This window comes from Camelina sativa, chromosome 9 (genome assembly GCF_030686135.1).
Source record: "Camelina sativa cultivar CO46 ecotype springtype chromosome 9, ASM3068613v1".
In the NCBI taxonomy this organism is placed as follows: domain Eukaryota; kingdom Viridiplantae; phylum Streptophyta; class Magnoliopsida; order Brassicales; family Brassicaceae; genus Camelina; species Camelina sativa.
In genome coordinates, this window is record NC_141888.1 from 37,306,351 (window position 1) to 37,332,267 (window position 25,917).

At 37.4% G+C, this 25,917-nt stretch overlaps 6 protein-coding genes and 1 long non-coding RNA gene across 56 annotated transcripts; 6 read left to right on the top strand and 1 right to left on the bottom strand.

Annotated features, from left to right (window-relative positions):
- Positions 1-260: 260 nt before the first annotated feature.
- On the top strand, positions 261-1,611 carry LOC104713440 (uncharacterized). Its single transcript, XR_755619.3, has 6 exons — positions 261-398; positions 497-583; positions 676-794; positions 1,098-1,169; positions 1,341-1,411; positions 1,508-1,611. It is a non-coding gene; the product is annotated as an uncharacterized LOC104713440 (long non-coding RNA).
- Positions 1,612-2,117: 506 nt separating this feature from the next.
- LOC104713441 (auxin transporter-like protein 3) lies at positions 2,118-4,736 on the bottom strand. Its single transcript, XM_010430550.3, has 7 exons — positions 4,416-4,736; positions 4,129-4,314; positions 3,908-4,020; positions 3,610-3,793; positions 3,416-3,513; positions 2,862-3,327; positions 2,118-2,665 (listed from the first exon to the last, which is right to left on the bottom strand). Exons 1-7 carry the CDS (start codon positions 4,584-4,586, stop codon positions 2,471-2,473), a joined length of 1,413 nt encoding a protein of 470 aa, XP_010428852.1. The 5' UTR covers positions 4,587-4,736; the 3' UTR covers positions 2,118-2,470.
- A 1,549-nt stretch (positions 4,737-6,285) lies between these two features.
- Positions 6,286-7,950, top strand: LOC104713442 (pathogenesis-related thaumatin-like protein 3.5). Its single transcript, XM_010430552.3, has 3 exons — positions 6,286-6,698; positions 6,811-7,474; positions 7,626-7,950. Exons 1-3 carry the CDS (start codon positions 6,638-6,640, stop codon positions 7,738-7,740), a joined length of 840 nt encoding a protein of 279 aa, XP_010428854.1. The 5' UTR covers positions 6,286-6,637; the 3' UTR covers positions 7,741-7,950.
- An 81-nt stretch (positions 7,951-8,031) lies between these two features.
- On the top strand, positions 8,032-9,569 carry LOC104713443 (ubiquitin-fold modifier 1). The gene is made up of 4 exons (XM_010430553.2): positions 8,032-8,236; positions 8,335-8,432; positions 8,703-8,735; positions 9,239-9,569. The coding sequence occupies exons 1-4, from the start codon at positions 8,169-8,171 to the stop codon at positions 9,331-9,333; spliced, it is 294 nt and encodes a 97-aa protein (XP_010428855.1). The 5' UTR covers positions 8,032-8,168; the 3' UTR covers positions 9,334-9,569.
- Positions 9,570-9,919: 350 nt separating this feature from the next.
- Positions 9,920-19,357, top strand: LOC104713444 (uncharacterized). 50 transcript variants are annotated; one of them, XM_087466999.1, is made up of 37 exons: positions 9,920-10,269; positions 10,363-10,428; positions 10,503-10,755; positions 10,981-11,041; positions 11,170-11,293; positions 11,448-11,516; positions 11,723-11,750; positions 11,837-11,879; positions 11,959-12,050; positions 12,174-12,318; positions 12,425-12,497; positions 12,581-12,701; positions 12,785-12,862; positions 12,946-13,087; positions 13,200-13,260; positions 13,386-13,498; positions 13,590-13,667; positions 13,866-13,943; positions 14,015-14,059; positions 14,240-14,314; positions 14,389-14,480; positions 14,867-14,943; positions 15,028-15,114; positions 15,200-15,432; positions 15,518-15,611; positions 15,702-15,778; positions 15,886-15,956; positions 16,077-16,117; positions 16,220-16,322; positions 16,397-16,499; positions 16,595-16,817; positions 16,915-16,975; positions 17,066-17,284; positions 17,357-17,423; positions 17,526-17,598; positions 17,729-18,915; positions 19,106-19,357. In XM_087466999.1, exons 7-11 carry the CDS (start codon positions 11,724-11,726, stop codon positions 12,430-12,432), a joined length of 315 nt encoding a protein of 104 aa, XP_087323125.1. In that variant the 5' UTR covers positions 9,920-10,269; positions 10,363-10,428; positions 10,503-10,755; positions 10,981-11,041; positions 11,170-11,293; positions 11,448-11,516; position 11,723; the 3' UTR covers positions 12,433-12,497; positions 12,581-12,701; positions 12,785-12,862; positions 12,946-13,087; positions 13,200-13,260; positions 13,386-13,498; positions 13,590-13,667; positions 13,866-13,943; positions 14,015-14,059; positions 14,240-14,314; positions 14,389-14,480; positions 14,867-14,943; positions 15,028-15,114; positions 15,200-15,432; positions 15,518-15,611; positions 15,702-15,778; positions 15,886-15,956; positions 16,077-16,117; positions 16,220-16,322; positions 16,397-16,499; positions 16,595-16,817; positions 16,915-16,975; positions 17,066-17,284; positions 17,357-17,423; positions 17,526-17,598; positions 17,729-18,915; positions 19,106-19,357. The 50 variants fall into 50 exon arrangements, with proteins under 50 accessions (XP_087323125.1, XP_087323126.1, XP_087323122.1 ...); XM_087467000.1 differs by having other exon boundaries at positions 19,124-19,357; XM_087466996.1 differs by having other exon boundaries at positions 13,882-13,943; positions 19,084-19,357.
- Positions 19,358-20,234: 877 nt separating this feature from the next.
- Positions 20,235-24,006, top strand: LOC104713447 (serine/threonine-protein kinase MPS1). Its single transcript, XM_010430554.3, is given in 7 exon segments — positions 20,235-20,645; positions 20,898-21,314; positions 21,528-22,420; positions 22,536-22,736; positions 22,918-23,079; positions 23,188-23,691; positions 23,694-24,006. Coding segments are annotated over 7 exon segments (2,388 nt in total). The 5' UTR covers positions 20,235-20,488; the 3' UTR covers positions 23,748-24,006.
- Positions 24,007-24,027: 21 nt separating this feature from the next.
- LOC104713448 (oxysterol-binding protein-related protein 1C-like) lies at positions 24,028-25,590 on the top strand. The gene is made up of 2 exons (XM_010430555.3): positions 24,028-24,721; positions 25,098-25,590. The coding sequence occupies exons 1-2, from the start codon at positions 24,317-24,319 to the stop codon at positions 25,473-25,475; spliced, it is 783 nt and encodes a 260-aa protein (XP_010428857.1). The 5' UTR covers positions 24,028-24,316; the 3' UTR covers positions 25,476-25,590.
- The last annotated feature ends 327 nt before the right edge of the window (positions 25,591-25,917 follow it).

Genomic DNA, 25,917 nt, shown 5'->3' on the forward strand with positions numbered 1-25,917 from the left:
CACAATGTAGAGTATCGATTCTGTGGGAAGCATTTTAAGCAATCCATTAAGAACGATATGTGTCCTTCAGTGATAGGTTGATGCAGAAATATAAAAGTTTTTTTTTTCTCATTTTATTTTTTCATTCATCGCGACTCTCTCTCTCTCCTCTCTCATTGCAAATGGCGAAAGGAAAGGCGATTGATGCCGTGATCGGAAAATCAAATCGATTCACCTCGATTCCCATGAAGTTTCCGGCTAAAATTGGAGGTTTGTTGGTCACCCGGCTAAAATTGGCTTTACGACCTTCTCTCCGAGTCTGAACTCCACCGACGACAGCAAATTTAACGGCAAAAGAAGAAACCGAAACAAGGAAGAACAATACCATATATCTCGTTGCAACTGTCCGGATTCGAACAGTAAGTTTCTTTGATCTTTTAAGCATCTGTTAGAATTGGATCATAATTACAAGAATTATGGATGATGATGCTTGAGTTTTTTTGTTTGTGGTGAAAAGATGGAATCAAAGCTCATGCTTGTGTATTAGGAAATGTAGAAGCAGAGGAGTTACGCTTGCTTCCATACTTTATGAAAGCTGTAGATGGTAAGTCTTTGGTTTTATTTATGTGCATCAATCGAGGAATTGAAATTGAAATTAAGATTGATATGCTAATTTGGCAATTGTCCAAATATTAGTTTGTCCTGTAACAGAGAAGCCGGAGAAACTGGTGAAGATGTAGAGGAGGAAGTTAGTGAATTGATCTCATGGAGATGATTATGGAGATGATTGTGGCAAAGGCGTTGTATCACGTTTGGTAAGCTTCAAATCCTTTCATTGAAGCTTTTTGTTATTGTCGTTTAGTTCTTGCTCTCTGCAAATAGGTTAGTTTGTGTACGATTGCTTCATGGGTGCTAGTAGTGAGTTTTCAAGCTGCAGTGTGTTCTATTTTTAACAAGATGATTGAGCAGGGGTTTTGTTCTAGTTTCAGTTGTTTAAACAGGTTATTGTGGTGAGTCTACAATGGTATAAACTGTTAGTGAGATTCACTACAAGTTGAATGAAAGTGCTTCAGGTTAGAAGCTAAGATGATTCTGTTTTTTTCTACATATGATTCAAGTATATTGAAGATGAGGTCGTGGTGAGTCTACAATGGTATGCTGCTCTTTCTCAGCAACGTAAAAAGAGACAGGTAACACATACTGCTGCACATCTATCAGAATATCCCTGCTGGAAAACAGAAGGCAAGAGACAACATATATATTATTGTCTATGCCATACAAGGATATCTGTACTTTCGGACTTTAATTGGATTCGCATATGGTTCTTCTATATGAATAATAACTCCTCATTGGTTCTCTAGATCCCTAAAACATTGGCGTCGGTTGATGCTCTAGAGAAGTTCACCTAACTCTCAACTCTCAATCAAAGAAGGTCTGTCTTCTGCCGTAGTCTTTCATTCTTATGAATATCTACATATATTTTTTTCCTTTGTAGGTGTGTGCTTGGCATGCATTGTTCCTTTTGCAGGTTAGGTTGTTGGTGGTGCTGATCTTGTGGTGACTGCTTCATCGGACAAGTTAAGTCACGATTATGCGTACAATACAAACTCCTATTCCGGTTTTTAATTGTTATATCTACTACTTGTACATCATCTATGTAGGAGTTTTGAGTATCCTTTTAGTATTGCATGATTTTATTGCATAAACACAAATTAAAAAAATATATTATTTAAATGATTGAGTAATTTCTTTGGGTTCTCTAGTGGAGGGGTGATTTTACCTAAGTTCTCTTAGAGTTGCTTTAATTAATTTAGTATTAAATATATAATTAATTAATATGAGAGTAACTTAGGAGGGTTGCTCCACTAATGATGGTCTGATGAATTCATTTCACGATCACTCACATTCAGAAATAAAGTGTTAAAATGTTTAGAATCGAGATCTATACTTGATTTGCTTCAAAGATACAATATGTATGCAAAAAGGTTATTATAATTTTAAATCATGCATTTCCATAACATCATTTTCAACGGACCGATTGCAGAATTTATAGTTATATTTTTAATTAGAACCTCAATGCTCATCAAATAACGAAAGAATTTAATCTCCTACCTCATCTTAAAAAGAAAAAGAAAAAATTATTGGAAACTTCGAATTTTTCTTTCTTTCTCAAGTACTACAAAATAAAGGGATCACACACAAGAAATATTACATGAACAATAACTAATAATAGGGTTGGCCTAAGATAGCCATCACACCTTAACTAAGGAAAAAAAACACCCCATTTTTACCAAATACAACCAGCTCACCATAACAAATTAACCAAACCCGAAGTAAAAAAGATTATTGTCGTCAAACAATTACAAAGAGTTGTGATTTTTTTTTATAAAAAAATTCAATTCTAATAAAATGATATAATAACTTATATATTCGACCTTGCAAAATAAAATTCTCCTCAAATGAAACCCTCTTTCTAGAAGGTCTTGATATATTATGGCTTGTGAGGAGGGCATTGGTAGCATTTGGTAAAGAGACCAAAAGTGTCGATCTGGCGAACAAAGTTGACCATACTTGCCCATCCTCCGAACCCAAATCCAACGACGAATACCCAAACCACCACGAATATGTTTATGCAGTAAGTCCCCATCCATCCTCCCACCATTCTCGGCGGCCTTTCCACCGCATTCTATTTGCGATATATCAAAGTTACCAAAAATTAACATTTTTAACATAAACTCTAAAATTATCTAACAAATTTTTATATAGTGTGGTTAAAAATAAACTACACATTTTTTAACCTTATCCTTAAAATTTTAGTATGTAACTTTATGCAATAAAATAAAATTAAATGACATATTTTGGAAGACGGAAAAGTATCTAACCTCTCTGGAAGGAGCAGGAGCAAAAGTAAGCATATGTGCCAGTGCTGGGATGATGTAGACAGTGAAACTAACTAAGAGAGATCCGACCGCAGAGTTGATTGGTCCGAAAAAGGGAAAGATAATCGCTAAGAACCATATGGGCACAACCACGGGTAATCTAGCCATGGCTCTTTTGAACATGCTCTTCGTCTCGTGCACACCTATCAATTTCTCCCACACAAAATATAACGGTGTAGATGCGAATCCGAACGTTATGAACTGATGAATGAGCATGAGGATCACTGCCGTGTCTCTAAAACCGGACTTAGGGAGGAGAGAAAGTGCATTGGAATGAGTTAGCAACTGATCGCCAAACGCCCAATATACCGCAGACGCGGATGGTAGCGTTAGCGTTAGTACATATATAGTTGCTAGTAGATATATCGCCTTGAACTTTTGCGGTTTCCACATCGCGTGCATTATCTCCCTAAATATCACATATTTTTAGTATATTTATAATTAATAAAATATGAAAAAATTGGTTTTATGAAAAGACAATTGAAAAAAGTGCTTACACAGTGACGGCGTGGCCACCGAAGGTGTAGAGAATGTTGGTGGCTCCGGTGAAGTAAAGCACCATTGTGGTTGGACCCGAGTGTTTCACATCCTCAGCCTTTTTTTTTTTATCAAAAATATTATCTTAATCAATAACAGTAACCAAGACTATATATAATAGAAAGTATACAAGACTTAAAAAAATCCAATTGACCTGGCCGTGAATGAGAGAAGCAATGGTGAGATACCAAGAAGTGTACGTGGTCATAGCGAGTCCGAGGAATGACCAAATTCTATAATTGTGGAACGAAGGAATAAAAACAGTTGTTGCACAACACGCCCCAAATATGTATGTCCATGTCCTCTTGTCCAATTTGTCATTGATATAATATATATTGCTACAAAATTCATTTTTATATATTAAATTAATAAACTTCCCAATATGGAAAACAAAAAACATATACTAATAAAGAAAAATGGAATCGAAATTATCAAAATATTAATTAATTTACCTGGCACAAGCAATGAGTTGAATTACGGATCCAAAGAGAAGAAAAGTGCAATTAAAGAACAATCCAATGTTCCTCCAATGTTTCCCCAACAGTCCATCTAGCACCTCAAACCACTTTATAAAAAAAACCAAAACAAAAAAGTTAAAAATTTCCAATAATACCATAACACTCTAGCCATAACAACAAAAGGTAGTCATAAGAATTAGAGGTGGAATAAAAACCTGAATAACGTGATTACGGAAATCGAATTTTTCTCGTTCTTTACGAGTTCGATACTCTACGTAAAGAACACTAATGAGATAAGCAGTCCAACTTCCCAATAATCCATAAAAGAGTTGAAACAAAATTCCCGACATCATCCCAAGCTGTGAGAACGAGTACGGTAAAGTCAATAGTACTTGCGCCACCTGCCATTACTATCACATATTAGAGAGACGATCGACGATTACATACATACATCTTGACTTGTAAATATATATATATATATGTGTAAAAAGCATATATGTACCTGATTTGAAGCACAACTAAACCAAGCATCGTAGACAGAACCTCCATGCCAGAAGAAGTTCGAAAGCTTTGTTTTAGCTGAAGATTTATTGTTACCACTTATGTTTTCTTCTTCTCTCTCCATTTCTAAGTAATTTCCTGCCACCACTGTCTCTATTTTCTCTGCCGCCATTTTTTTCTTCTTCTCTGAGTTCTCTCTCTCTCTCTCTCTCTCTCTCTCTCTCTTTCTCAGTTTCTTTAGGTTCTTTGCTTCCACTCTTTAAATAGATTAATGAAGATTACCATTTAAAAAAAAAAATATATATTGTTTCCTTTTTCTTATGGGATTCTTTTTTCCTCTGGAGGCAATTATTGAGTAAACGAGTGTCGGGGACAAAGCCTTTGGTCACTGCTGAAGAGGTGTCATGTGGATATTGGTTTATTATTGGTAGGTGACGGAGTTTATATCACCAACTTGTCAGTGTTACTGTTTTCGGCGAGCGTGGATTGTTTTTTTAATGGGCTTATTTTGTCGTTGGGCTTATGGGCCATATTTCTAAAGCATTACACGAGCGGGTAGGCCCGGTTTTAGATTGTTTATTTATTTTATTTTGACCCCGATAATATGCAAAAAAAAGAGGGTACACTAATCATAGATTTTTAAAGTTTAAAAGCAAAGAGTGAGAGTAGACTAATTGTAAATTGATAACAGAAGTGACGACAATGATGTTTCTGAAAAAAGGTTAAAACTACTATTATCATTAACAATTATTTGAATCATGATGATTGTAGTAACAACTAGAACAATGAGTAAAACATAGTGGTCCTTTTTTTTTGCGTAAGGATGTATAATAATCAAATTATATTTCTAAGTTTATATGTTTTGTCCGATTATATTACATAGCTGTTAATTGGAACTTGAAATTACATAAATTTATGCCCTTGTCTACCATATTGTGCACCATACATATCCAAAGTCCAAAAGCTTGATTTAGTTAAAAAGACAGGAAGGAAATAGTAGTGATTTGTGAGGTAATCGAGGGTTGGAGATGGATCCAATGGAAAGAATGATGGCTAATCAGGTGGGATTAGTGCTTAACATAATTACCACACGTGTCTAGCTGTCTTAGCCTTATTATAATCTCACTCTCCTTTTAAAAAATTTCTCCTTTTCTAATTTCTATATATATCCACTATAGCTTTTGACAATGGATCGAATCGAATTATTAATGAGACGGCATCATCGATTTAGATCTTTATAGCTTTTTAACCCGGCCAAAGATGTGTGGCAGCGGAAAGAAAACTGCTCACCATTTTACATAAAATATACATATCAATATTATATAGTTTTTAATTTTGGTTGGTGAGATATTATATTTATAGTTTCATTTACTGTACCTATACGCTATTGTGTTACCTGTATAATCCAACAAAAAAAAAAGAATCAATATACCATCCCCAAATAGAGCAAACATTTCAGATATCATCGGTGATAATATTGGAAATTAGTGCAAGTGACTGATACTTTAATATCCTGAAATCAGGAATGAAGTTCTTACTGGTGTCTGGTGATATTTGTTTGGAGTTTATCTTCATTATAAAATCTGCTGACGAAAAAACCAAACACACTATATTCTTTAACAGTTTGAGTGTTGACGAAAAGAGAGATCAACACAAAATTATTCAATAAGCAAACTGCAGAAATGGGCCGAAAAAATGATCCATTTGAGTTTGAAATCAATTAGCCATATGATATATGACCCATCAAGTAGGCCTTATTATATCATTAAGTGAATATTATTATTATCTGTCCAACCAAATCCATAAAATAATAAGTATATATTATGAGTACTATATCATATAAATGTATATATCCCAACCTTTTTGAACTTGACTACCTTAACCAAAACAGCATCCCAAAGAATACTTGCATGAAGCACCAGGAAAGGAATAACAGTAACTATCTCTTTCCCAGATTCCAAAACAAAGAACCTCTTGTCTGGAAAATAGTAAATACGTACAGATAGTAACTTGGTTTGTGTGTTTAGACTATACTTAAAACGATTAAAAGATCTATAGACTCTCCATGCAAGTTATCCTCTCCTTTTTTTTCCCCTTCAAAAAGGCAATCTCACTTCATTAATTCTCGTAAACCGATCGAACCCTACATGATAAGTTTTCTTTGGTAAAAGGTTAATTTCCCTACCTGATCATAATTTGATCGTTAAATCTTTTCCAGTAAAGATGCCAACTCGTTTCGGTTTGTCACCAAGGTTCTTGTTACTCTTTCTCACGTTTTTATCAGGTAACCAATTCAAACATTACATTACTTTAATTCGACCGATCAACGTCAGTCCTTGTCTAGATATTACTTAGGGTTTTGATAACGATTATAACTTGTGTGTATTATTCCACAGGAACAAAATGGTCTGAATCAGCTCGAGTATTCACGATCGTGAACTCATGTGACCAAAAGATCTGGCCGGCCATAACTCCCGGAGAAAACTTCAACGGCGGAGGATTCGAGCTCAAACCGGGTCAATCCATCGTGTTCACCGCACCAGTAGGCTGGTCAGGCAGAATTTGGGGACGAACCGGCTGCAAATTCGACTCAACCGGAACCGGAACCTGCGAAACCGGTTCATGCGGCTCAACCCTAAAATGCTCAGCCTCCGGAAAACCACCGGCTTCACTAGCCGAGTTCACATTAGCCGCAGTAGATTTCTACGACGTGAGCCTCGTCGACGGATTCAACCTCCCAATGGCGGTAACTCCGATGAACGGAAAAGGAAACTGCAGCGTGGCTGGATGCGTCGCTGATCTTAGGCCACATTGTCCGTCGGAGCTCGCCGTTAAATCAAACGGAAAAGTGATATCGTGTAGGAGTGCTTGTGATGTGTTTGATAGAGATGAGTATTGTTGCAGAGGAGTTTATGGGAACCCTGTGGTGTGTCAACCAACATATTACTCAAAGATCTTCAAGCAAGCTTGTCCTACTGCTTATAGTTATGCGTATGATGATCCGACCAGTATCTTCACTTGTTCCGCCGCTGATTACATCATCTCTTTCTGTTCCTCCAGGTTTGTCTTAGCCTCTTAGGTTAGGCCTAATTATCAATACTTTTTTTTTTTTAAATACCCTAAAACACCATTATAAAAACAAAATTTTGTTTGTGCAAGGGTGTGTATGTGTGTGTAATAAACTTTGATTGCTGTTGTTTTATATGTATAGGAAGAAGCCAGTGTGCACGTACCATGATAACAAGCTGGGATGCAGCAACGGATTCAGGACCATGACTGGGGGATTCTGGCTTGTATTGATATTTTCTCTTGTTGTTTTTAGTTAAGAATATGGCGTCTCGTAACTTTAGATAAATAAGGTTTTTTTTTTTTCCTCTCGTGGAAAATTTCTCATTTGTTCATATTTAGATTTCATGTGTTGGTAAATGTAAGGTTTGTTGAGTGTGATAGAAACACACATAACTGCAGGTCAAAATGTAATCGTATAATGATGGTCAAAACTGTGAAATTCAAAACTTCAGGTCAAAATTACGAAATATCTAAAATAGCAGATAAAAACAGAGGTCCAAAATGTAAAACTCGTAATATAATAGATGGGCCAAAAATGGGCCCAAAGTGAAGTCCAACTTATGATAATAATTTTATCTGGTTTACTCGGAACCCTTTTGGGTGTATTGCGCGTCATCGAAACGCGAGGAAATCGAAGAAACGCGAATCGCCGTGCTAATCTGATCTCCTCCCTCGTCGGGAAAAAATGGCTACTGGTGGAAAAGTCTCCTTCAAAGTCACTCTGACTTCAGATCCTAAGCTTCCTTTCAAAGTGTACGCGAGAATTCAGACACCTCATTGTTTAGATTTTACGTTTTTTAATTTGCCTTGTGATTGATTGATCTCTGGGTTGTTTTTTGTTTTCCGATCAGTTTCAGTGTACCGGAGGGAGCTCCGTTCACGGCGGTTCTGAAATTCGCAGCAGAGGAGTTCAAGGTTCCTCCACAAACCAGCGCCATCATCACTAATGGTAGTAAATTAAACCCTTATTATAGCAATAGCATAATTCATATTGAGATCGATTCATCTTGGCCTTAGAAAATCTCATCACCAAGCATAATTGCGATCAGAGTTATTCGAATTCGAATTTGGGCCTTTTATTCATTTCAGCTACATATGTTAGGGATTTGTATTGAATAGACTAAACTTTGATTTTTAGGGGTGTGGTTTAGTCTATTGGTTTTGGCTGATTTTGTCAATAGGTTTTGGTTGTGATGTATCTGTTTTATAATGTGTGCAGATGGGATCGGGATCAACCCTCAGCAGAGTGCAGGTATAATTTTCAATAGTGCTACTAAACATTTGGATTGGTTGATTGCTTGTTTCTCTGCAGTTCTATATCTTTTAAGTCATTGCAATTCCCAGTTTTATTTTTTGTTTTCAAATGTCCTTCGAAAGTTCTTAGAAGATCCTTAATGTCGTCTTCTTCTCATCTCTAGTAACTTGTAAGCTTATAAATAAGCTCAGTCTCTAAGTGACTTCAGTGTCCAATAGGAATGCCAGATAACGACCTTTTATTAGATGATAAATGAGCTTAGTCTCTAAGTGACTTCAGTGTCCATAGGAATGCCAGATAACAACCTTTTATTAGATTATATATGATTGCACAGTCGGGGTTTGCAGTAATATTTCTCAGCTGTCCGTTTAATGCTCAACTAAACAGAAGTGTGGTCATTACGTATAAGTAGAAATCAAGCTTCTTCGTGGTCCACTATGATTTATCTTTTTCCTCTATCTAGTAGTTTCTTCGAATGTTAATAATATGAATGATGTCAGGAAACGTGTTCCTGAAGCATGGGTCTGAACTAAGACTGATCCCGCGTGATAGAGTTGGAGCTGCGTTTGTGATCATGGGGATCCATGAAGGTTGAAGCAATCAGTAACTCTCTGTTTCCTTACCTTTAAAAAACATATAATAACCAACATCTTTGGATTACATCCTTCTTTGAATAAATAATGTGTAATGCGCTTATACACCCTCTTAGGGATTAAGTGAACTGGATTTTGGTCAAGTTTTAGATAATGTTGTACTAAAAAGAGCTTGAATTGGTCTCTTACCATCTTGAAGCACTAAGCTTCGTTCTAATTAAGCTATATGATCAAGCCAGTAAGATGAGTGTTTGCGTTTATATATTTTTGGATTAAGGCTAAGCCCTGTTTTGTGGTTTGTATATTAAAATGATTCTTATATGGACAGCCTCAAATAAGAAGGATGAATGAATTGAACTGATTAGTCTTCTTTAATAATGAAATTTAGTAAAGAAAATGATCAAAATATTCAAGCAGTGGAAGTCGAATCATTGTATTCATATAATTTTCTTTAGGTTTTTTGTTGGGCTCATAGTGGGCTTATATGAGTTATTATAAAATTAAAGTTGTAGGGGTTTTGTTTATAATAGGCCCATGTAGGTTCTAATTACTCTTTTAAACCGACAAAAAAGAGTATTTTCCTTTTTTGTTGTTTTTATAGGAAATTAGGAATAAGGATTTGGGATTTCTATTTCTATTTTGCAACGTAAAGACATCTGTTTATAAATACTCTCTCATCATCACTAGTGAGAGAAATAAAAAAAATTTAAGTATCTGAGAGGGAGACTCTTCACTAAAAAAAAATTAAGTTTCTCGAGAATTAGGGTTCGTTCGATCTACGGTCCGATTAAGCGGCAGGGTTTTGATCGCTCATCAATTGGAGACGAGACGAGACCGTCCGATAGAAACAAACAATGGGAGAGACTGCGTTCCGTACCATCGTCGAACGAAGCGATTCACTCATCTCCGACGCAGGCCGTCGTCTATCATGTGTACAAGTATTTTATTTTTGATTACAACTTTACAATGGATTTCCTTTTTTCTTTTTAAACTCTCTCTGTTTACTTTTTTCTCGATGATTTCCTTAGCAGCAACTCGAAGAAAAACCCTAGATCCAGATCAAGGTCGGCGAATCTTCTTCACCTTCTCCGTACTCGGTACTCTCTTACTCTTCTTCACTTCATCTTCGCTAATTCGCTAACTCTAACCTCTGCTCTGTTTTTTCCCTTAGGTCGTGTCGTGAATCGGTGAATGATGAAGTCGATCGTTCGTTGTGGCCTGAAACGACGGCGTGTTGAAAACTCTGGGAATTGGGCTTTTGGTGTTAGTTTGTTGGCGGCCCATATTCTTCTTTAGGGTCCATTATTTGAGACGTTGTCGTTTTGGAGCATCGTCTCCTTCCTTTCCCTTTTGTCTGTCTGAAATCAAAACGGAACAAGTGGAGTGAGGGATGGACTGATCGGAGCTTTTGGTATTGATTAGAGGTAACTAACTATGATTCTTCTAAATCTCTATGATTCTTTTTTTTTTTTTTACTGAGTTGTGGCGTGTGATTCCTGTTTTCTAATTCTCAGAATCGTTGAAGCATTTAGTGTGTGTGTTCTTCTTAGTCTATATGGTTTTGACTGAGTTAGTGTGTGAGTGTGTGTGAATTATAGTTTTGTAACCTTGACATATAGGTTTGTTTCCTTTTTGATTCTGTGAAACAGGTGCCGGTGATTTATTTGACTGATTTGATTCAGAACACAATCGTCACCAAACACGCTTAAGGTAACAACATAAACTGTTTCTACTGATTTGATCGATGAATTTTGCTTCTTTTTTTTTAAAGCTTTTTGTTGTCTTTGGTTTTTTGGGTCACAATTACAATTTTAAGGTTTAATTAATTTGTGAGTCAGATCAAGGAGAGCATCATCATTCAAGGAAGGTAGAGACCATGTACAACTAATTCCATGAGCCAACGTCCAACATGAAGAAGAAGAAGAAGAAGAAGAAGAAGAAGAAGAAGAAGAACACCTCCAGGTTTTGTTTCATATCATCCTTCACTTGTGTCTAATTTTTTGTTATTATTTGTTCCTTGCGTTGCTTTGAGATTTCTTAATGATCAGTGTTTCTCTTCATATTGACTTTGAAAACAGTTTGCAATTTGCTTTAACTGGTAATTTTATTGTTTTAGAGACGAAGTGGAATTGATAATGGTGCTGGTGGTTCCTGTTCTCCTAGTGTCATCACCACAGTGATATAGGTATGTCTGATTTAGCCTTATTTTATGATGTCAAACTATTGTTCTTTGTGAATTCATTATCTTCATAAAGTTGGTACCTCTATGATAAATCTTTCTTCTGGTCTGTCATATTTTATGTTTCTTCTATGTTACGTCTTTTTATTACCATCGTCTTCATTACAACCACAAATTACCTTTGCTTTGTTATGTCAAACTTTATCTTGAAGGATGCCTTTGATCTCTCGTTGCTCCATGGTACCTCTTTCACGGTCTCTTCATTTCCTTTGTTAGAATTTTACTGTTCCCATATTAGCTGCTAATGTTTTCTTTGCTTGTGTTAGATCGTGGAGGTTGAACGCCTTGTTGGAGGGAAGGAAGGCTTATGTATAACTTCGAGTTTCTGGTTACTTCACATATACACCTCTCTGCCTATTGTTTGTTGACCTTTGTGTTTGTTTTCCAGATATCACTTCACTTCGCAAGCGAAAGATATGTCTTGCAAACGAGTTTGTTCTTCTATCTTTTCCTCTCATGAAAAAGGCTCGAAAAATTCAGGTATTCATTCCTTTTTCCCTCCCAAATCTGTTCAATCTGTTTGTTTTAATTTACTCCATGAATTATTTCGGATTCCTGAGATTTGGACTGTGCCATTGGGGAGTCTTAACATTATTTTGCCAGGTTTTTGAAATTTTCAGGTTAACATTATTTTGGCATGTATGTTTTAAGTCTAAGACCATATATTTTAGTGGAGGAAGATGCTTTGATCGGTTTGGTGATGGTTTTGATGGTTCGTTTTTGTCTTCTCTGCGCTTCATCTTCAGAGGTAATCTTCTTCCTTTTAACTGATTTTTTCATAGGGTTTGATTTCTACATTGCATCGGTGGCTTTATATATGTTCATGTTATTTACTTGTTGTTTTGTTGTTTCAGGTTTTTAATGATACTTTTATCAATGAGAGTAATGGTTGATGGACACGCATTTCTCTGTGCTACGTCTTTAAGGGTTTTCTTCTTCCTCTTCTCACGTCTATTACTTTTTTGGTTTTGTTTTGTTTTGTTCCTTACGGTTCTTTCTTCGTTTTGCAGGTCTTTTGGAAGCAAACCATGATCCAATCATCATGTATTCTAATCCATGTTATTTTCTTCAAGCGTTCTCATGGGTTCCTTGCTCCAGTCATCACTCTCTTACTCATGTTGCTCTTCTAGGGTTTGGTTTTTAAATTGAATCATTCAAGGCTATTTTATTATTTTCATTCGATTTGTAACTCTTCTTGGCTCTGTTAATTTTAGATTGTGGAGGAGGATGCTTTGATCGGTTGGTGATGGTTTTGATGGCTTGTTTTTGTTCTCTCTGTGCTACATCTTCAGGTAGTCTTCTTCCTCTTAACCGAATTTTTTTCTTTTCTGTCTATATAAAAAGAAAAAAACAGCTCTGTCTCTCTTTGATGCAGATTGTGGACACACTAGGATTACTGTGTGAGAGGTTCTAAGATAATTTGTTTTTTTTGCTGTGGAGTGCATAAGATTGCTGATATTTCCTAGATACTTTGAAGCATTATAATGACGACGAGAGAGCAAACAAGTCTCCAAGAGGTATGTATCTTTTCTGTGTTCTTATAAATTTAATGATTTTGACTGAGTCAGTGTGTATGAATATAGTTTTGTCTCTTTGACGGGTTTGTTTCTTTTTGATTCTATGAAACAGGTGCCGGTGATTTTTTTGACTGAGTTGATTCAGAACATAATCGTCGCCAAACATGGTTAAGGTAACAACATAAACTGTTTCTACTAATTTGATCGATGACTTTTGCGTTTTTTTTTAAAGTTTTTTGTTGTCTTTGGTTTTTTGGTTACAATTACAATTTTAAGGTTTAATTATTTTTTGAATCAGATCAAGGAAGGTAGAGACCATGTACAACTAATTCCATGAATAACACCATTCCATGAGCCAACGTCCAAGAAGAAGAAGAAGAAGAAGAAGAAGAAGAAGAAGAACACCTCCAGGTTTTGTTTCATATCATCCTTCATTTATGTTTAAGTGCAACTATACTTTGTTTTAACCATTCTTACTATTTTTCATCATACATTGGTTAAGGTTGGTTCTTCTCATTGTGGGAGACACTCTGGTTCGGGAAAGACTACACAATATCTCCATGAAGCTGCAGGTTGAAAGGTACGACCTACTACTTTCCCCAACTTGCAGCATGTAGTACTAAAACACACTTATTTCTTACAAATTGGTGTGTGTGTGTGTGTGTGTGTGTTGTTCTTTAACCGAAAACTGTTGGCTTGTTGAGAACATACTTTGCCGTTTCTTATTTTCCTGTGAAAATTGTCCTTTGTTTCTTCAAAAGCGCCTTTTTTATTGAAGGTGTACTTCCATGTAGGAAAGAGCAAAGAGCAAGTTGAGGCGCTGTCAAAAAGTTTTCTCATCGTACGGCTGTGCCAGGTTTGTAGTTCATGTCTCTGCTTTGTGTTTTTTGTATTCAATGTCTTTTAACGAAAATATCTCTGTTGCAGATCATGGATGCACCGGGGGGACTGATATGACAAATCTTTCTTCTGGTCTGTCATATTTTTATGTTTCTTCTGTGCTACATCTTTTTATTACCATTGTCTTCATTACAACCACATGTTGACCTTTGTTCTCTTATGTCTCACTTTATCTGTCGTTGCTCCATGTTACCTCTTTGTTATATTTTTACTGTTCACAGATAAGCTAATGTTTTTCTTTGCTTGTGTTAGATTGTGGAGGGTTCAAAGCCTTGTTGGAAGGAAGGATGGTTTGCGTATAACTTCAAGTTTCTGGTTACTTCACATGTACACCTCTCTGCCTATTGTTTTTTTAATCAACTAATGGCTATTGTTTCTTGACCTTTGTGTTTGTTTTCCAGATATTACTTCACTTTGCAGATGTAAGATATGTCTTGCAAACGAGTATGTTCTTCTATCTTATCCTCTCATGCAAAAGGCTCGAAGAATTCAGGTATTCATTCCGTTTTCCCTCCCAAATCTGTTGCAATCTGTTTGTTTTAATATTACTCCATGAATTATTTCGGGTTCCTGATATTTGGACTGTGCCATTGGGGAGTCTTCAACACTATCTTGCTATGTTATTGAAATTTTCAGTTAACTGTTATGTCGCTGATCTTCCTAGTGATGTTGGCATGTATGTTTTAACTTTTAAGCCTAAGACCCTAGATTTTAGTGGAGGAGGATGCTTTGATCGGCTGGTGATGATTTTGATGGATCGTTTTTGTCTTCTCTGCAGTATTCTTCCTCTTAACTGATTTTTTCTAGGGTTTGGTTTCTAAATTGCATAGTTAGCTTTATATATTTTCATGCTATTTACTTCTTGTTATTTTGTTTCAGGTTTTGGATGATGCTTTTATCGATGAGAGTGATGGCTTTGATGGACACGCTTCTTCTCTGTGCTACTTCTTCAAAGGGTTTTCTTCTTCTTCTTAACATGTCCTTTACTTCTTTTTATTTTTGTTTTGTTTGTTCCTTACGTTTCTTTCTTCGTTTTGCAGGTCTTTTGGAAGCAAACCATGATCCAATCATCACGTTTTCTAATCCATGTTTTGGATATCTCAAGGAATCTCGTCATCTGCTCACAGGTACATACACAGACATACTTTTGCGCTATTGAAAATTCTCTTTGAATAAACCCACACTCATCTTTGTGATGCTGTTTTCTTTCAGCTGATATGGGACCGGGCTCTTGGACTGCCACTAGAGCGACCAAAGAGTGAAACTTTGCAACTTCGTGAGGCTCTTAAGCAGAGTGAGTCTGTCCCAGTTCTTGAAAAATATTGTCCTTGGGAGTTCCAGCCCAACGAATTTGAGAGATAAGAGACAGAGAGAGATCGTTCTAATGGCGACAAGAGAGCAACATGATGATGGTTCGAATCTACTACTCAACCGATCCATGAATTGTGAGTCGAAATTGCTTTCTAAATTTGTTCTTGTTTCTTTATTTTCGATGGAGGCTGAGATTTTTGGTTTAATATGTTTCTGTAGGTATGGAGAATTTAGGGTTTCTGGAGCTTCGAACCTCAAAGCCATTGGTTCCTTATCCCAGATAGAGTATCTAACTATGGTCCAATATTACTCGGTTAGGGTTTGTTCTCAGACCTCTATTTTATGGCCAGATCCTCTTCTCTGCTATCACCTGATTATTTTGTTTGCTCTCTCTCTCTCATAGGTTCCGAGCCAACACTGCAGTCAAGCAATGGCGAAGGAGATGGCCTTGTTAGCCTTCAATCGGGCTCTTAACCAGAGGTTTGCAATTTTACATGTTCGCATAAAATTTGGTCTCATTCATCACTTCACCACCATAGTTGTTTCTTGTTCGATTGGTCTAACTTCTTATTTATCTGGTGTTTCAGGATATCCGGTTCTTGGTGTGGGGTTTTACGGCATATTTGGCAACCTCTCGTCCAAAGCGTGGGAATCACAGGTTATGCAACTTTTCCATTATAATGGTTATGCAACTTCTCCTCGTTACGTTTGACGTTTGATTGAGCTTAATTCAGGTTATGCAACTGAATTCTATCTTTTTTCTTCTTGATGAATTCAGATATGGTAGTGAGGATGGGAGGGCCTTGTTGTTTCCATGGCGTATTTCTCTTTAACTACTCTCATCTTATTACTTATTTGACTGATTCTAGATGGTTTTTCTAAATTTCATGTGTTGTTGATTGATTGTTTCACTAATTGCAGGGAAACGAGTGTCACAAACATAGCTGCTAGCTAGCTTTACCAATCCATGAATGAGACCATGAGCAACGTCCAAGAAGACGTAGAAGAAGAAGAACCACTCCAGGTTTTGTTTCAATCGTCCATCACCATTGGTTAAGGTCAACTACTTTTTTTAACCATTCGTATATGTTATTGCAGGATAAAGAGCAGAAATAGTAGTAGCTACAACACACAAAGCAAGCCTCAGGAAATAACAATATACTCCTACCAAAGCAAGCACAGAGGTCAACAACAAGGCCAGGTTCTATATCTTTCTTTGTGAGATTGTATTGTTGTAAAATGAGATCATGAGAGGCCATTCTAATTCTTTTTTTCTTCTTCTTGTTCATTGAGCAGTACTCTCCGGGATGCCGATGTCTGAGCAGATATAAAACAAGGAGACCATTCCTTGCCCAAACCAACACTGCAGTTTTCTCAAGGAGACAAGTCGATGGACCTCCTTAAGAAAAGCATCAAACTGCTAGAAACATAGCTAGTCGTCTGAGGAATCCATTCTGTACTCAGGCCAAAAAACAAGTCATAGTTGTCTCAAGCCAAATGCATTCATCAGCAAAAAAAGGTACGTAGCATTCTTAATAACCATTCTTCTGATTCCAATATGGTCTCACGTTCCTCTTATAATAGTTTTTTTTTTTTTTTTAATTGCCTCATTGCAGGGAAACGAGTGTAGAATCATGGAAAGTGATTATGAAAAGTGATGATGCAAAATCAAGATAGGTGAGCCAAATTGTTAGAAAAACAGATTGATTAACTCCATATCTCACTGCTTAACTGAAACTATTTCCTCCTCATCCTTGATTTATGTAGATTCTCAATCCAAAACCAGCAACTCTGCAGCTCAAGTGCGCGATGAAGATGGAGTTACGGTGGAGTCCAGGACAAGAGCTCGCCGTGACGCAGAAATCTTCTCCCTTTGAAATGAAAATGCACCAATCTGTAAACACCATTAGAATCGACAGGACAAAATGAGGTCTTGCTCACACCCAAGTTTTAAGCTCGACCTGTGAAAGAGCAGAGAACAAGAAGGCAATGCATCTAGTTACCAAGTCATATTTGTACTTCATAAACAGAAAACTAAACAAAACCAATGCGTTCCAGTGATTTGATGCAGCTCACACTTTGCCTGCACCACAAAGAAGTACACCACATATGCTAGAATTTTCAGGTAAATACCCTTTGTCAGAGAGTCTCATCACTTTATAACATATTCATACCTTCATGAAACTGTCTAGTTAATCTGCAAGGATCTCATTTCTTACTGTTGCAGGAATTTCATCTTCAAACGGCAAGGGCTAACCAGCATGACATCTTTAATAGCTTCAACATATGTCTCTAATCAGGTATGAAGTTCTATGCATAAAACACTTGTTTTAATGCCGTCTGATATGCCTCTGTTTTCCTCAGCACGCAGAATAAGGATTGGCTGATCTCTTAATACTGTAGAGTCGAATTGTCACTTTGGTTTTGTAGGTATACGCAACCAGCGCATCGGTCGATGCATGGCTCAATCAAGATAGTGGAACCGAATGTTTAATGGGTTTTGGAGTTGAATAAAGAAGTTTCTGTTGGGCTGAGCCGAAGCCGAAGATCGACCCAGAGGTTGCATCGACCGGTGCAATGTCGATGCAACCTTGCATCAATCGATGCAACTAAAACCTAGTTCGTGTTTTAAGAAGCCCGACTTCGTCTTCTCCGTTCTTCATCTTCAAAGTCGCGAACACGAACACAAAGCTTCAATCAATGGTATCTCGATTGTTTATCAAATCCGACGATTCCAAAGCCTGACCCACTCGGATTTCTCCCCTCTTCTCGATCCCCAGCTTTGTTTCGTGTTTCGGAGCCATGGTGAAACACCCACAAACAAAACGAAGTCGCGGCGAATCCTCTACCTCCGGCCAGTCGCGCCTCCGTGACTCTCCACCACCGGCGAGTACTCCTCCACCTCCGGCGAGCCATGCCCAACCACTCTCCAACCCTGCTTGCACCGGAAAAGAAGGTTCAAACAGCAGCTTATATTAAACCTCGGGTGATGGATACTTGGGAAGAAGACTATGTTTTACAATGTATGGCTGAAGGTCGATATCAATCCTGCTATTATGCAGCGCTTCGGGATTATGATGAGGTGTTGACACTACTGCAGAAGATCCGATTGGGTTCTACGTCCACATGGTTGTATGACTGTTTCTCGGAGCTGGTCCGGCAGTTCATGGCTTCGATTTGCATTTTTTACAAACTCTGGTAGAGGATGCGGACCGAAGCCATAAACTGCTGGACTAGATCCGGGTAACAGTTGTACTGACGTGTGCACATAGACCCCAATTCGATCTTCTGCAGCAGTCTCAATACCTCATCATTAATCCTGAGTCGCTGCATAGTAGCAGTATCGACGAACCTCGTTGTTTGATATCGACTATCAGCCAGACATCGTAAAACATAATCTCATACTCTCCCCAAGTATCCAGCACCGGGCAGTTAATGTAAGCTGCTGTCTGAACCTCTTTTTCGGGTGCAAGCTCCCAAGTCCGTTGAGTCAGAATTCTTAGTTTCAAAGCTGCAGTTAAGTCTTTTGCTTCTATATCGGGTCGAGTTCTACGCGATGGAAGAAGGTTCTCCAGGTTCATCTCAGTATCAGCTGTAAAATCCTCAGCGGAGTGCAGGTATATAATTTTTCGTAGTGCACTGAACATTTTGAATTGGTTGATTGCTTCTGTTCATTTATATTTCTTGTGCAATTCTAAGTTTTCTTTTTGTTTACAAAAATGTTTTTTTTTAAATCTTGGCCTTAATAATGTCGTCGTGTTCTTTTCTTATTCTTCATCTCTCAGTAAAGCTCATTATTAATGCCAGATAAACCGTCACGTGTAGGAGAACATCCCTGCTAAAGATCTGATCGGGGTAGTTCTGTCTAACATGCCTTACCAGTATATATGGTCATATTTTCTCATTTCTATGTTTGTCATGCCTTAGACATTTGTGGAATGGGTCATTATAAAAAGCATATGTGTTAGATCTTTATATTTTCTAGGGTTGGGATAACATATTTGTTAAATTCGATTCCCGATTTGAAAATTCAGATATCCGTAATTCTACAAAACAAAATGTTGTTGTGACTAGTTTTTGTGAAATTTTGGAAAATATCTGGTAGTCGGATACCTGGTTACTTGCCCAACCCCTAAAAATTTGTGCAACAATTGCCATATATCTCGTCGCTAGTGATCCGCTCATCTATCATACCAACTACAAAACTTCTTTGTTACTCAAAAAAACTCTCATATAAATATAATCTTTCTTTCATTGCGTATTCGAAAACTCAGTTGATAGGTGATAAAAAACACGTTAACTGTATAAGACGACTACGACATAATCTTTTCAATACGATAATATCATGAATGCAAGGAATGTAACAAACGTCACCTGAATTCCTTAATTATACAGGTATATATATAATCCTCTCATGTCGCAAGTCTGTTGGCCGTGTTGAAACAAAGAAACAAAATTTCCCTGAAATTATAAAAAGTCAAAATTTATTACAAGAATTTTGACATACTGTTTTCACAAAGTGAGTAAGAACACATAAAATACAAATAATTTCACAAAGTGGGAAAGAAAAACACATTGAGATTGTTGCGTTGTCAAACACATGGCGGGATAAATGAAGAAAACTGACATAGAGTTATGAACAATCTAAATTAATCTTACCGTTGTATCTCAATTCTCAACAACGTTAGGCTGTCTTCTCAATGATTTGACAGTTTAGCCGGTTGATTAGTAATACCGATTTATTTACTAAACCACCCACTTTATCTCTCGGTTAATAAATAATTCGTAAACGCGAAAAGATTAATGGGCTTGATTAGCCCAAATTGATATAACCTCTTTGTTCAATGGAAGGCCCAATGGACCTTAAATCTAATCATTTCGGATTGAATTTTCAATTTTGAGAGACAAAAGGAGAAGCGGCAATAAGGAGTGAGTTCGAATCTCAAAAACATTTTTTTTCTTTGTTTTTTTTTTTTTTTAATTTTTATTCCTCCCTAAAGAATTTTTGAAACCATTTCTTCTGTGTCTGTCTACTACTACTACTCTGGAGATTTCGACGGCGATGGCGTTAGACTTGGTTTCAATCAGAAATTGAGGATTTTGATTCCTACTTCCGTCTCTGGTGGTGTGTTTTCGTTACGGAAAAAATCAAACGGTGAAGCAAATCGGAGATGCAGTTGAGATCTAGCCATGGACAGGGAGGCTAACCTTCCGGTCCAACCGGATAAACTTCCCAAGGGTCTGGTTCGTCCCATCTTAACCCAGGAAACGTTTTCTTCTTCTTCTTCCTCCTCCCCGGAATTATTACGGCATGTGCAAGCCGCTTTCAAACGCCATCGCCCACTCAGTACTCCCCTCTCTCTCTCTCTCTCTCAATCTTTCTGGGTCGTTTTCTATTTCTGGAACTAGTTTTTATCTCACTAATTTAGGGTTTTCTTTGGGTTTTGGCATTTCCCTCAATCTCCACTAATTTAGGGCTTTTTTGGTAAAGTTAAAGTTAATGGTTTTGTGGAATTCGTGGTGTGGGTGATATGATTTGTTAGTCCTTTAGTTGAGTGAGTGAGTTGCGAAGGATCTCTTATGAGTTTTATTTGTTTAGGTAAAATGCAGACGACTACTATAGGGGCTCGACGAAATGTTGCTCCACAACGACAAGCTTCTAAAAATTCACGTTTGGTTACTACTACAGCTGAAGGGCAGAGAACTCACGATGTTGTTACTCTGAGTCAGAGTCTTGCTGCCAATACTTTGACACAGGATACAAGGAACTTAGCCTCTTCTTCTGTTGCTGGAGAATCTATTGAGAATGCCTCCATTACACCTCCTTCAGTCTCAGGAACTACTAGTAGTAATATGTTTGGTCAGAATTTTAACCCGTCTGTCAAACAGATGGATTTTGGAAAATCTGCTGTTGATAATGCTAGTTTAGGAAGCAATCTCGATGTAGGATCTCAGAATGATATTGTCCAGAGGAAGTTCCAATCTCTCATTGGCAGCAGCACCATCACTTCTCAAGGTAATGTCCTCGTTCTTTCGTTTCTGTATCCCGAATTAGTTTGCTTTGCTTTTGTAGTAGTACTGGAAAAATTGTTCAAAGGCTGAACCTTCTGAACCTTGGGGATACTCAATAATACTCAGCAGTTTGTAACCACTGGCTCAGTTTGCATAAACATAGTTATAGTTGGTTTGTTGATCTAGTAATCTTACTTGGACTCATCTGTCCTGGCAGATATGGAATGGGATGCAACAAATCAAGCTGACGCATCACATCTTGGTGCTCGTACTGGATCAAGACATCAAAATCTCCACACTGTTGATTCTGATATCAGTTTGAAATCTGAATACAAGGTTTCATCTTCATTGGCAAAGATCCAGGGTCAGCTGGGAGACTTTCGCAACTTCTTGAACCAACCTAAAACTCAATGTTCTGCCGTGGGTTCATCATGTGCCACAACTACGCTAATCCATTCGTCTTCAGCTCCTATGTTAAATGCTACTACCCATGTCTCTCGTTCATATGTTGAGGCTGATTCGAATGCAAAACCACATGCTGTTCAAAGTCAAGGGAACTTGCCTTCTTGTTATCCTTCTTCCAAGGATAGCAACATACTACATGCCGATAAAGATCCCCCTGCATCTGAGATGCCAGCCTCAACTAATGATCCTGAAGTAAGAATCAAAGAGACAGATAAGTCCAAGCAGCAACAGTGCACTACAGAACTTGAAGTTCCAGTGGGATCTTCCAGTCATGGGAGCGATGGACAAGCAAATGCTCGTGTACCCGATGAGTTGCTTACCAGTGTTAGCTCACAGCCACAAAAACCAGATAAGCATGAAAAGGTTGCAAGTAGCAAAGGGCCATCAGCGCCTCGTAAAAGAAACCATGATCCAGACATGTTCTTTAAAGTCAATGGTAAGCTTTATCAGAGGCTTGGCAAGATAGGAAGTGGAGGAAGCAGTGAGGTCCACAAGGTTATATCTTCAGATTGTACCATATATGCGCTTAAAAAGATCAAGCTCAAGGGTCGTGATTATGCTACAGCATATGGATTTTGCCAGGAAATTGGATATTTAAAGAAGCTGAAAGGGAAAACCAACATAATTCAGCTAATAGACTACGAGGTACTTCCTTTTACTACATATTCTGATCCATGGGGCAGTTATATTCTCGTGTAGTTTCGAAGTGCTGTTGGCAATTTAGATCTCAACTATTACACAAATTCTCTTATGCAATTAGGTCACGGATAAGACTTTACTGAAAGAGGTTCAAAATGGCACAATGAGTAACAAAGATGGAAGAGTTAAGGACGATGGATTTATATATATGGTACTAGAATATGGAGAAATCGATCTGGCTCACATGTTGTCCCAAAAATGGAGGGAAATTGAAGGATCTGACCGGACAATTGATGAAAATTGGCTTCGGTTCTACTGGCAGGTTCTTACACTACCCATCAAGTTACATTTGTGATGATACTAAACTATTTACTCTCTTTTGCATGGGAGCTCCTTCACTTTGTTCTTTTAGCAAATATTATAGTAAAATCTATATAATTTCACACCAGAGTCTTTTGCTCAAGAAGGCACTGATTCTCATATGAATTGAAAAAAAATTGCAGCAAATACTTCAAGCTGTGAACACCATACATGAGGAGCGCATTGTACACTCTGATTTGAAACCCGCAAATTTCCTTCTTGTCAGAGGCTTTCTAAAGCTTATCGATTTTGGTATAGCTAAGGCCATCAATAGTGACACTACGAATATTCAACGAGATTCACAGGTAAGATACTCCCATGTTTTTGTTTTCGTCCTCATGAATACATAGAGTTGTTTTGTATTTAGTTTACAAGTGCTGATATCAATGGGGCGTATGTATCTATTGTAACAGGTGGGAACTTTGAGTTACATGTCACCAGAAGCATTCATGTGCAACGAAACCGATGAGAATGGAAACACTATAAAATGTGGAAGACCATCAGATATTTGGTCACTTGGTTGCATACTATACCAAATGGTATATGGAAGAACGCCTTTTGCAGATTATAAGACCTTCTGGGCAAAGTTCAAAGTCATAACCGATCCAAACCACGAGATTACTTACAATCAACTCTCAAACCCGTGGCTTATTGACTTAATGAAGAAATGTCTAGCTTGGGACCGTAACCAAAGATGGAGAATCCCTGAGCTTCTCCAACATCCTTTCCTTGCGCCGCCCATCCCACTCGAGCCTCAAGTCAAAACCATTAAACTGCTCAGTCTCATAGCTGAATCTTGCAGTAGTGATGACGATAAAGCCAACTCCATGATCTCTCAGCTTGAACAACTGCTTCTCTGTCCTGCTCCTCTTCCAAGAAACGATCAGTTAGATTCAAGAGATCAAAGTAAGCAGCTTCTCTCTCGGATTTCAGAACTTTGTATTCAACTCCAGGATCGGTTATGAGGTCTTGAAGGAGAAGAAAAACAAAGTAAGCAGTACTGATATGATCTTATGGCTTTTGGATTTTGTAAATTGGTATGTTAATTGTTAGATTTGGAAAGAAGACGTTTGCTTATAATGCTCTGTTTGATTTTCTTGTATTGGAATGTATCATTTGAGTGCTCGTCTTTTTCATGTTTTAGCCGATGAAACCTTAAGTACTCCTCTCTTCTGTAACTAGTCGTACACTCTAAAACGGCGTCGGTAACAGCGTTTTGTCGTTTGATACCATCTCCATTAGCCACAATTTCACATTCTCTTTTGTTTTCTACCAATTCTTTATTGTATTAATCACATAATTATATACCAAACTAATTTATTAAAATCCTAGAAAGCAAATTCTCACCATGAGCAAATTTATTACTTCCATTTTTTTAATCGTTCTAAAAGCAACCTTGCGTTCCATGCAACCTTCGCACTTTACAAATTGATTTCGCCTTAATTCTCTCTAACTCCATTACCTTATTATTCTCACCTTCTCCTTTCAACCACCGGTTTAATATATTCCTTTAACCTAAATTTCTCCGATCGTTCCTAAACAATGTCTTCTTCTCCACTCGCCGTAAAATCCAACATCGCAGCTCGATCCGCTTCGTTAAACATCCCTCATCATTCCACACGTACCAACCACGCCCATGATCTCCGGTACAGCCTCTCCGCTGGTCCTCGTACCAACGAAGACCGATCACCGTCGGGTAACGGAGTCGCTGGGATCCTCTACAAATGGATAAACTACGGCAAAGGATGGAAACGGCGGTGGTTCGTTCTCCAGGACGGAGTTTTATCGTATTATAGAATCCACGGTCCTGATAAAATATCTCTCTCCGTTGAGATGGATCGGAGATCTAAACTCATCGGCGGCGATTCTTTAAGGTTCATTTGCCGACATAGCAAACGCGGTGATGTTCATAGCCCCGGGAAACCTCTCGGCCAAATCCACCTCAAGGTTTCGATTTATTTTTAAAACGCCCCTGTAGTTTTACATAAATCTTAATTTCACCTCACATATTTTAACTAGCAGATACACCCCTACTGTTTAAACGGATTCACCTAAGTTTTTCTGTTTATTTCGGAAACGCCCCTTTATTTTTGAATGTTTGTAATTATACCCTAAAATTACAGTTATAGACTTGTAGTTATGATCTGGTAGTTCACATGTATTTTATAAAAGTTTTGAATGTGTCCCAACAAAATTAAAAATATCAACCACACCCCCGGTTGCATATGTTATTTTGAACTCGGCCAAATCCATATATATATATATATATTTGGAAGTGCTCCACACCACAACTGTAATTGATTTATATGGGGTGTTTTTGTAGGTCTCTTCGATTGGACAAAGCATATCAGACGCAAAGAGATTCACTTTATACACGGGCACGAAGAGTCTGCATTTACGAGCAGCAACGAGTGAGGATCGTAACGCTTGGATCGAAGCTTTAAAAGCTGTTAAAGAAACGTTTCCAAGAATGTCAAACGAAGAGTTAATGGCATCGACCACTAATGTCTCACTCTCTACCGATAAACTAAGACAAAGATTAATGAAAGAAGAGGTTAATGAGACAATCATCAAAGATTGCGAAGACATAATGAAGAACAATTTCGTTGCTTTGCATAATGAGGTCATGTCGCTGAAACAGTATCAATATCATCTTGTAGATTCCCTCAAAAACTTTAACAACTCACCTAAAACTTACTAACCCTAAGTTTTTCATGATTTATCTCTAGATATTTGATATATATCAGTTTAAATTAAAGTAGACTTTTACTTCTTTTTTTTTGCATAATAATGAAAAGTTCAGGAGTTGATATGGATCTTTTTGTTCTATTATTGAGTTGATGTGAGGTACTGAGTACTACTAGAATCCCATATGTGATTTATGGGTCATTTAGTGCAAGCCTATGTATAATTACTTTATGGGTATAGGCCCAATTTGATTTTTGTAAAATCAGTGACATTACTTTTTGATTTTGTATACAAGAAACTAGTATTCGGAGGATAAAGTTTAAAACTCTTGAGACTAATACAGATCATTGCGTTACGAGTTTGTATATTGCAATGTTTATATCTTTTGGTTTAATATATTGATGGAGTCAATGTATATATATGCTGATTCAATTTGTGGACATTCAAAATAATCT

Bases quoted from the DNA above. Each gene is read 5' to 3' on its own strand.
- LOC104713443 (XM_010430553.2), top strand. From the start codon at position 8,169: ATGGCTACTGGTGGAAAAGTCTCCTTCAAAGTCACTCTGACTTCAGAT. The intron at 8,237-8,334 runs GTACGCGAGAAT...TTTTCCGATCAG, and splicing joins CCTAAGCTTCCTTTCAAAGT to TTTCAGTGTACCGGAGGGAG. The intron at 8,433-8,702 runs GTAGTAAATTAA...TAATGTGTGCAG, and splicing joins CAGCGCCATCATCACTAATG to ATGGGATCGGGATCAACCCT.
- LOC104713441 (XM_010430550.3), bottom strand. From the start codon at position 4,586: ATGGCGGCAGAGAAAATAGAGACAGTGGTGGCAGGAAATTACTTAGAA. The intron at 4,021-4,128 runs GTTTTTATTCCA...TTTTTTATAAAG, and splicing joins TCCGTAATCACGTTATTCAG to TGGTTTGAGGTGCTAGATGG. The intron at 3,514-3,609 runs GTCAATTGGATT...AAAAAAAAAAAG, and splicing joins CTTCTCTCATTCACGGCCAG to GCTGAGGATGTGAAACACTC.
- LOC104713442 (XM_010430552.3), top strand. From the start codon at position 6,638: ATGCCAACTCGTTTCGGTTTGTCACCAAGGTTCTTGTTACTCTTTCTC. The intron at 6,699-6,810 runs GTAACCAATTCA...ATTATTCCACAG, and splicing joins CTTTCTCACGTTTTTATCAG to GAACAAAATGGTCTGAATCA. The intron at 7,475-7,625 runs GTTTGTCTTAGC...TTATATGTATAG, and splicing joins ATCTCTTTCTGTTCCTCCAG to GAAGAAGCCAGTGTGCACGT.
- LOC104713444 (XM_087467001.1), top strand. From the start codon at position 11,724: ATGCCTTTGATCTCTCGTTGCTCCATG. The intron at 11,880-11,958 runs GTATAACTTCGA...TTTGTTTTCCAG, and splicing joins TGGAGGGAAGGAAGGCTTAT to ATATCACTTCACTTCGCAAG. The intron at 12,051-12,173 runs GTATTCATTCCT...TTATTTTGCCAG, and splicing joins AAAAGGCTCGAAAAATTCAG to GTTTTTGAAATTTTCAGGTT.
- LOC104713448 (XM_010430555.3), top strand. From the start codon at position 24,317: ATGTCTTCTTCTCCACTCGCCGTAAAATCCAACATCGCAGCTCGATCC. The intron at 24,722-25,097 runs GTTTCGATTTAT...GTGTTTTTGTAG, and splicing joins TCGGCCAAATCCACCTCAAG to GTCTCTTCGATTGGACAAAG.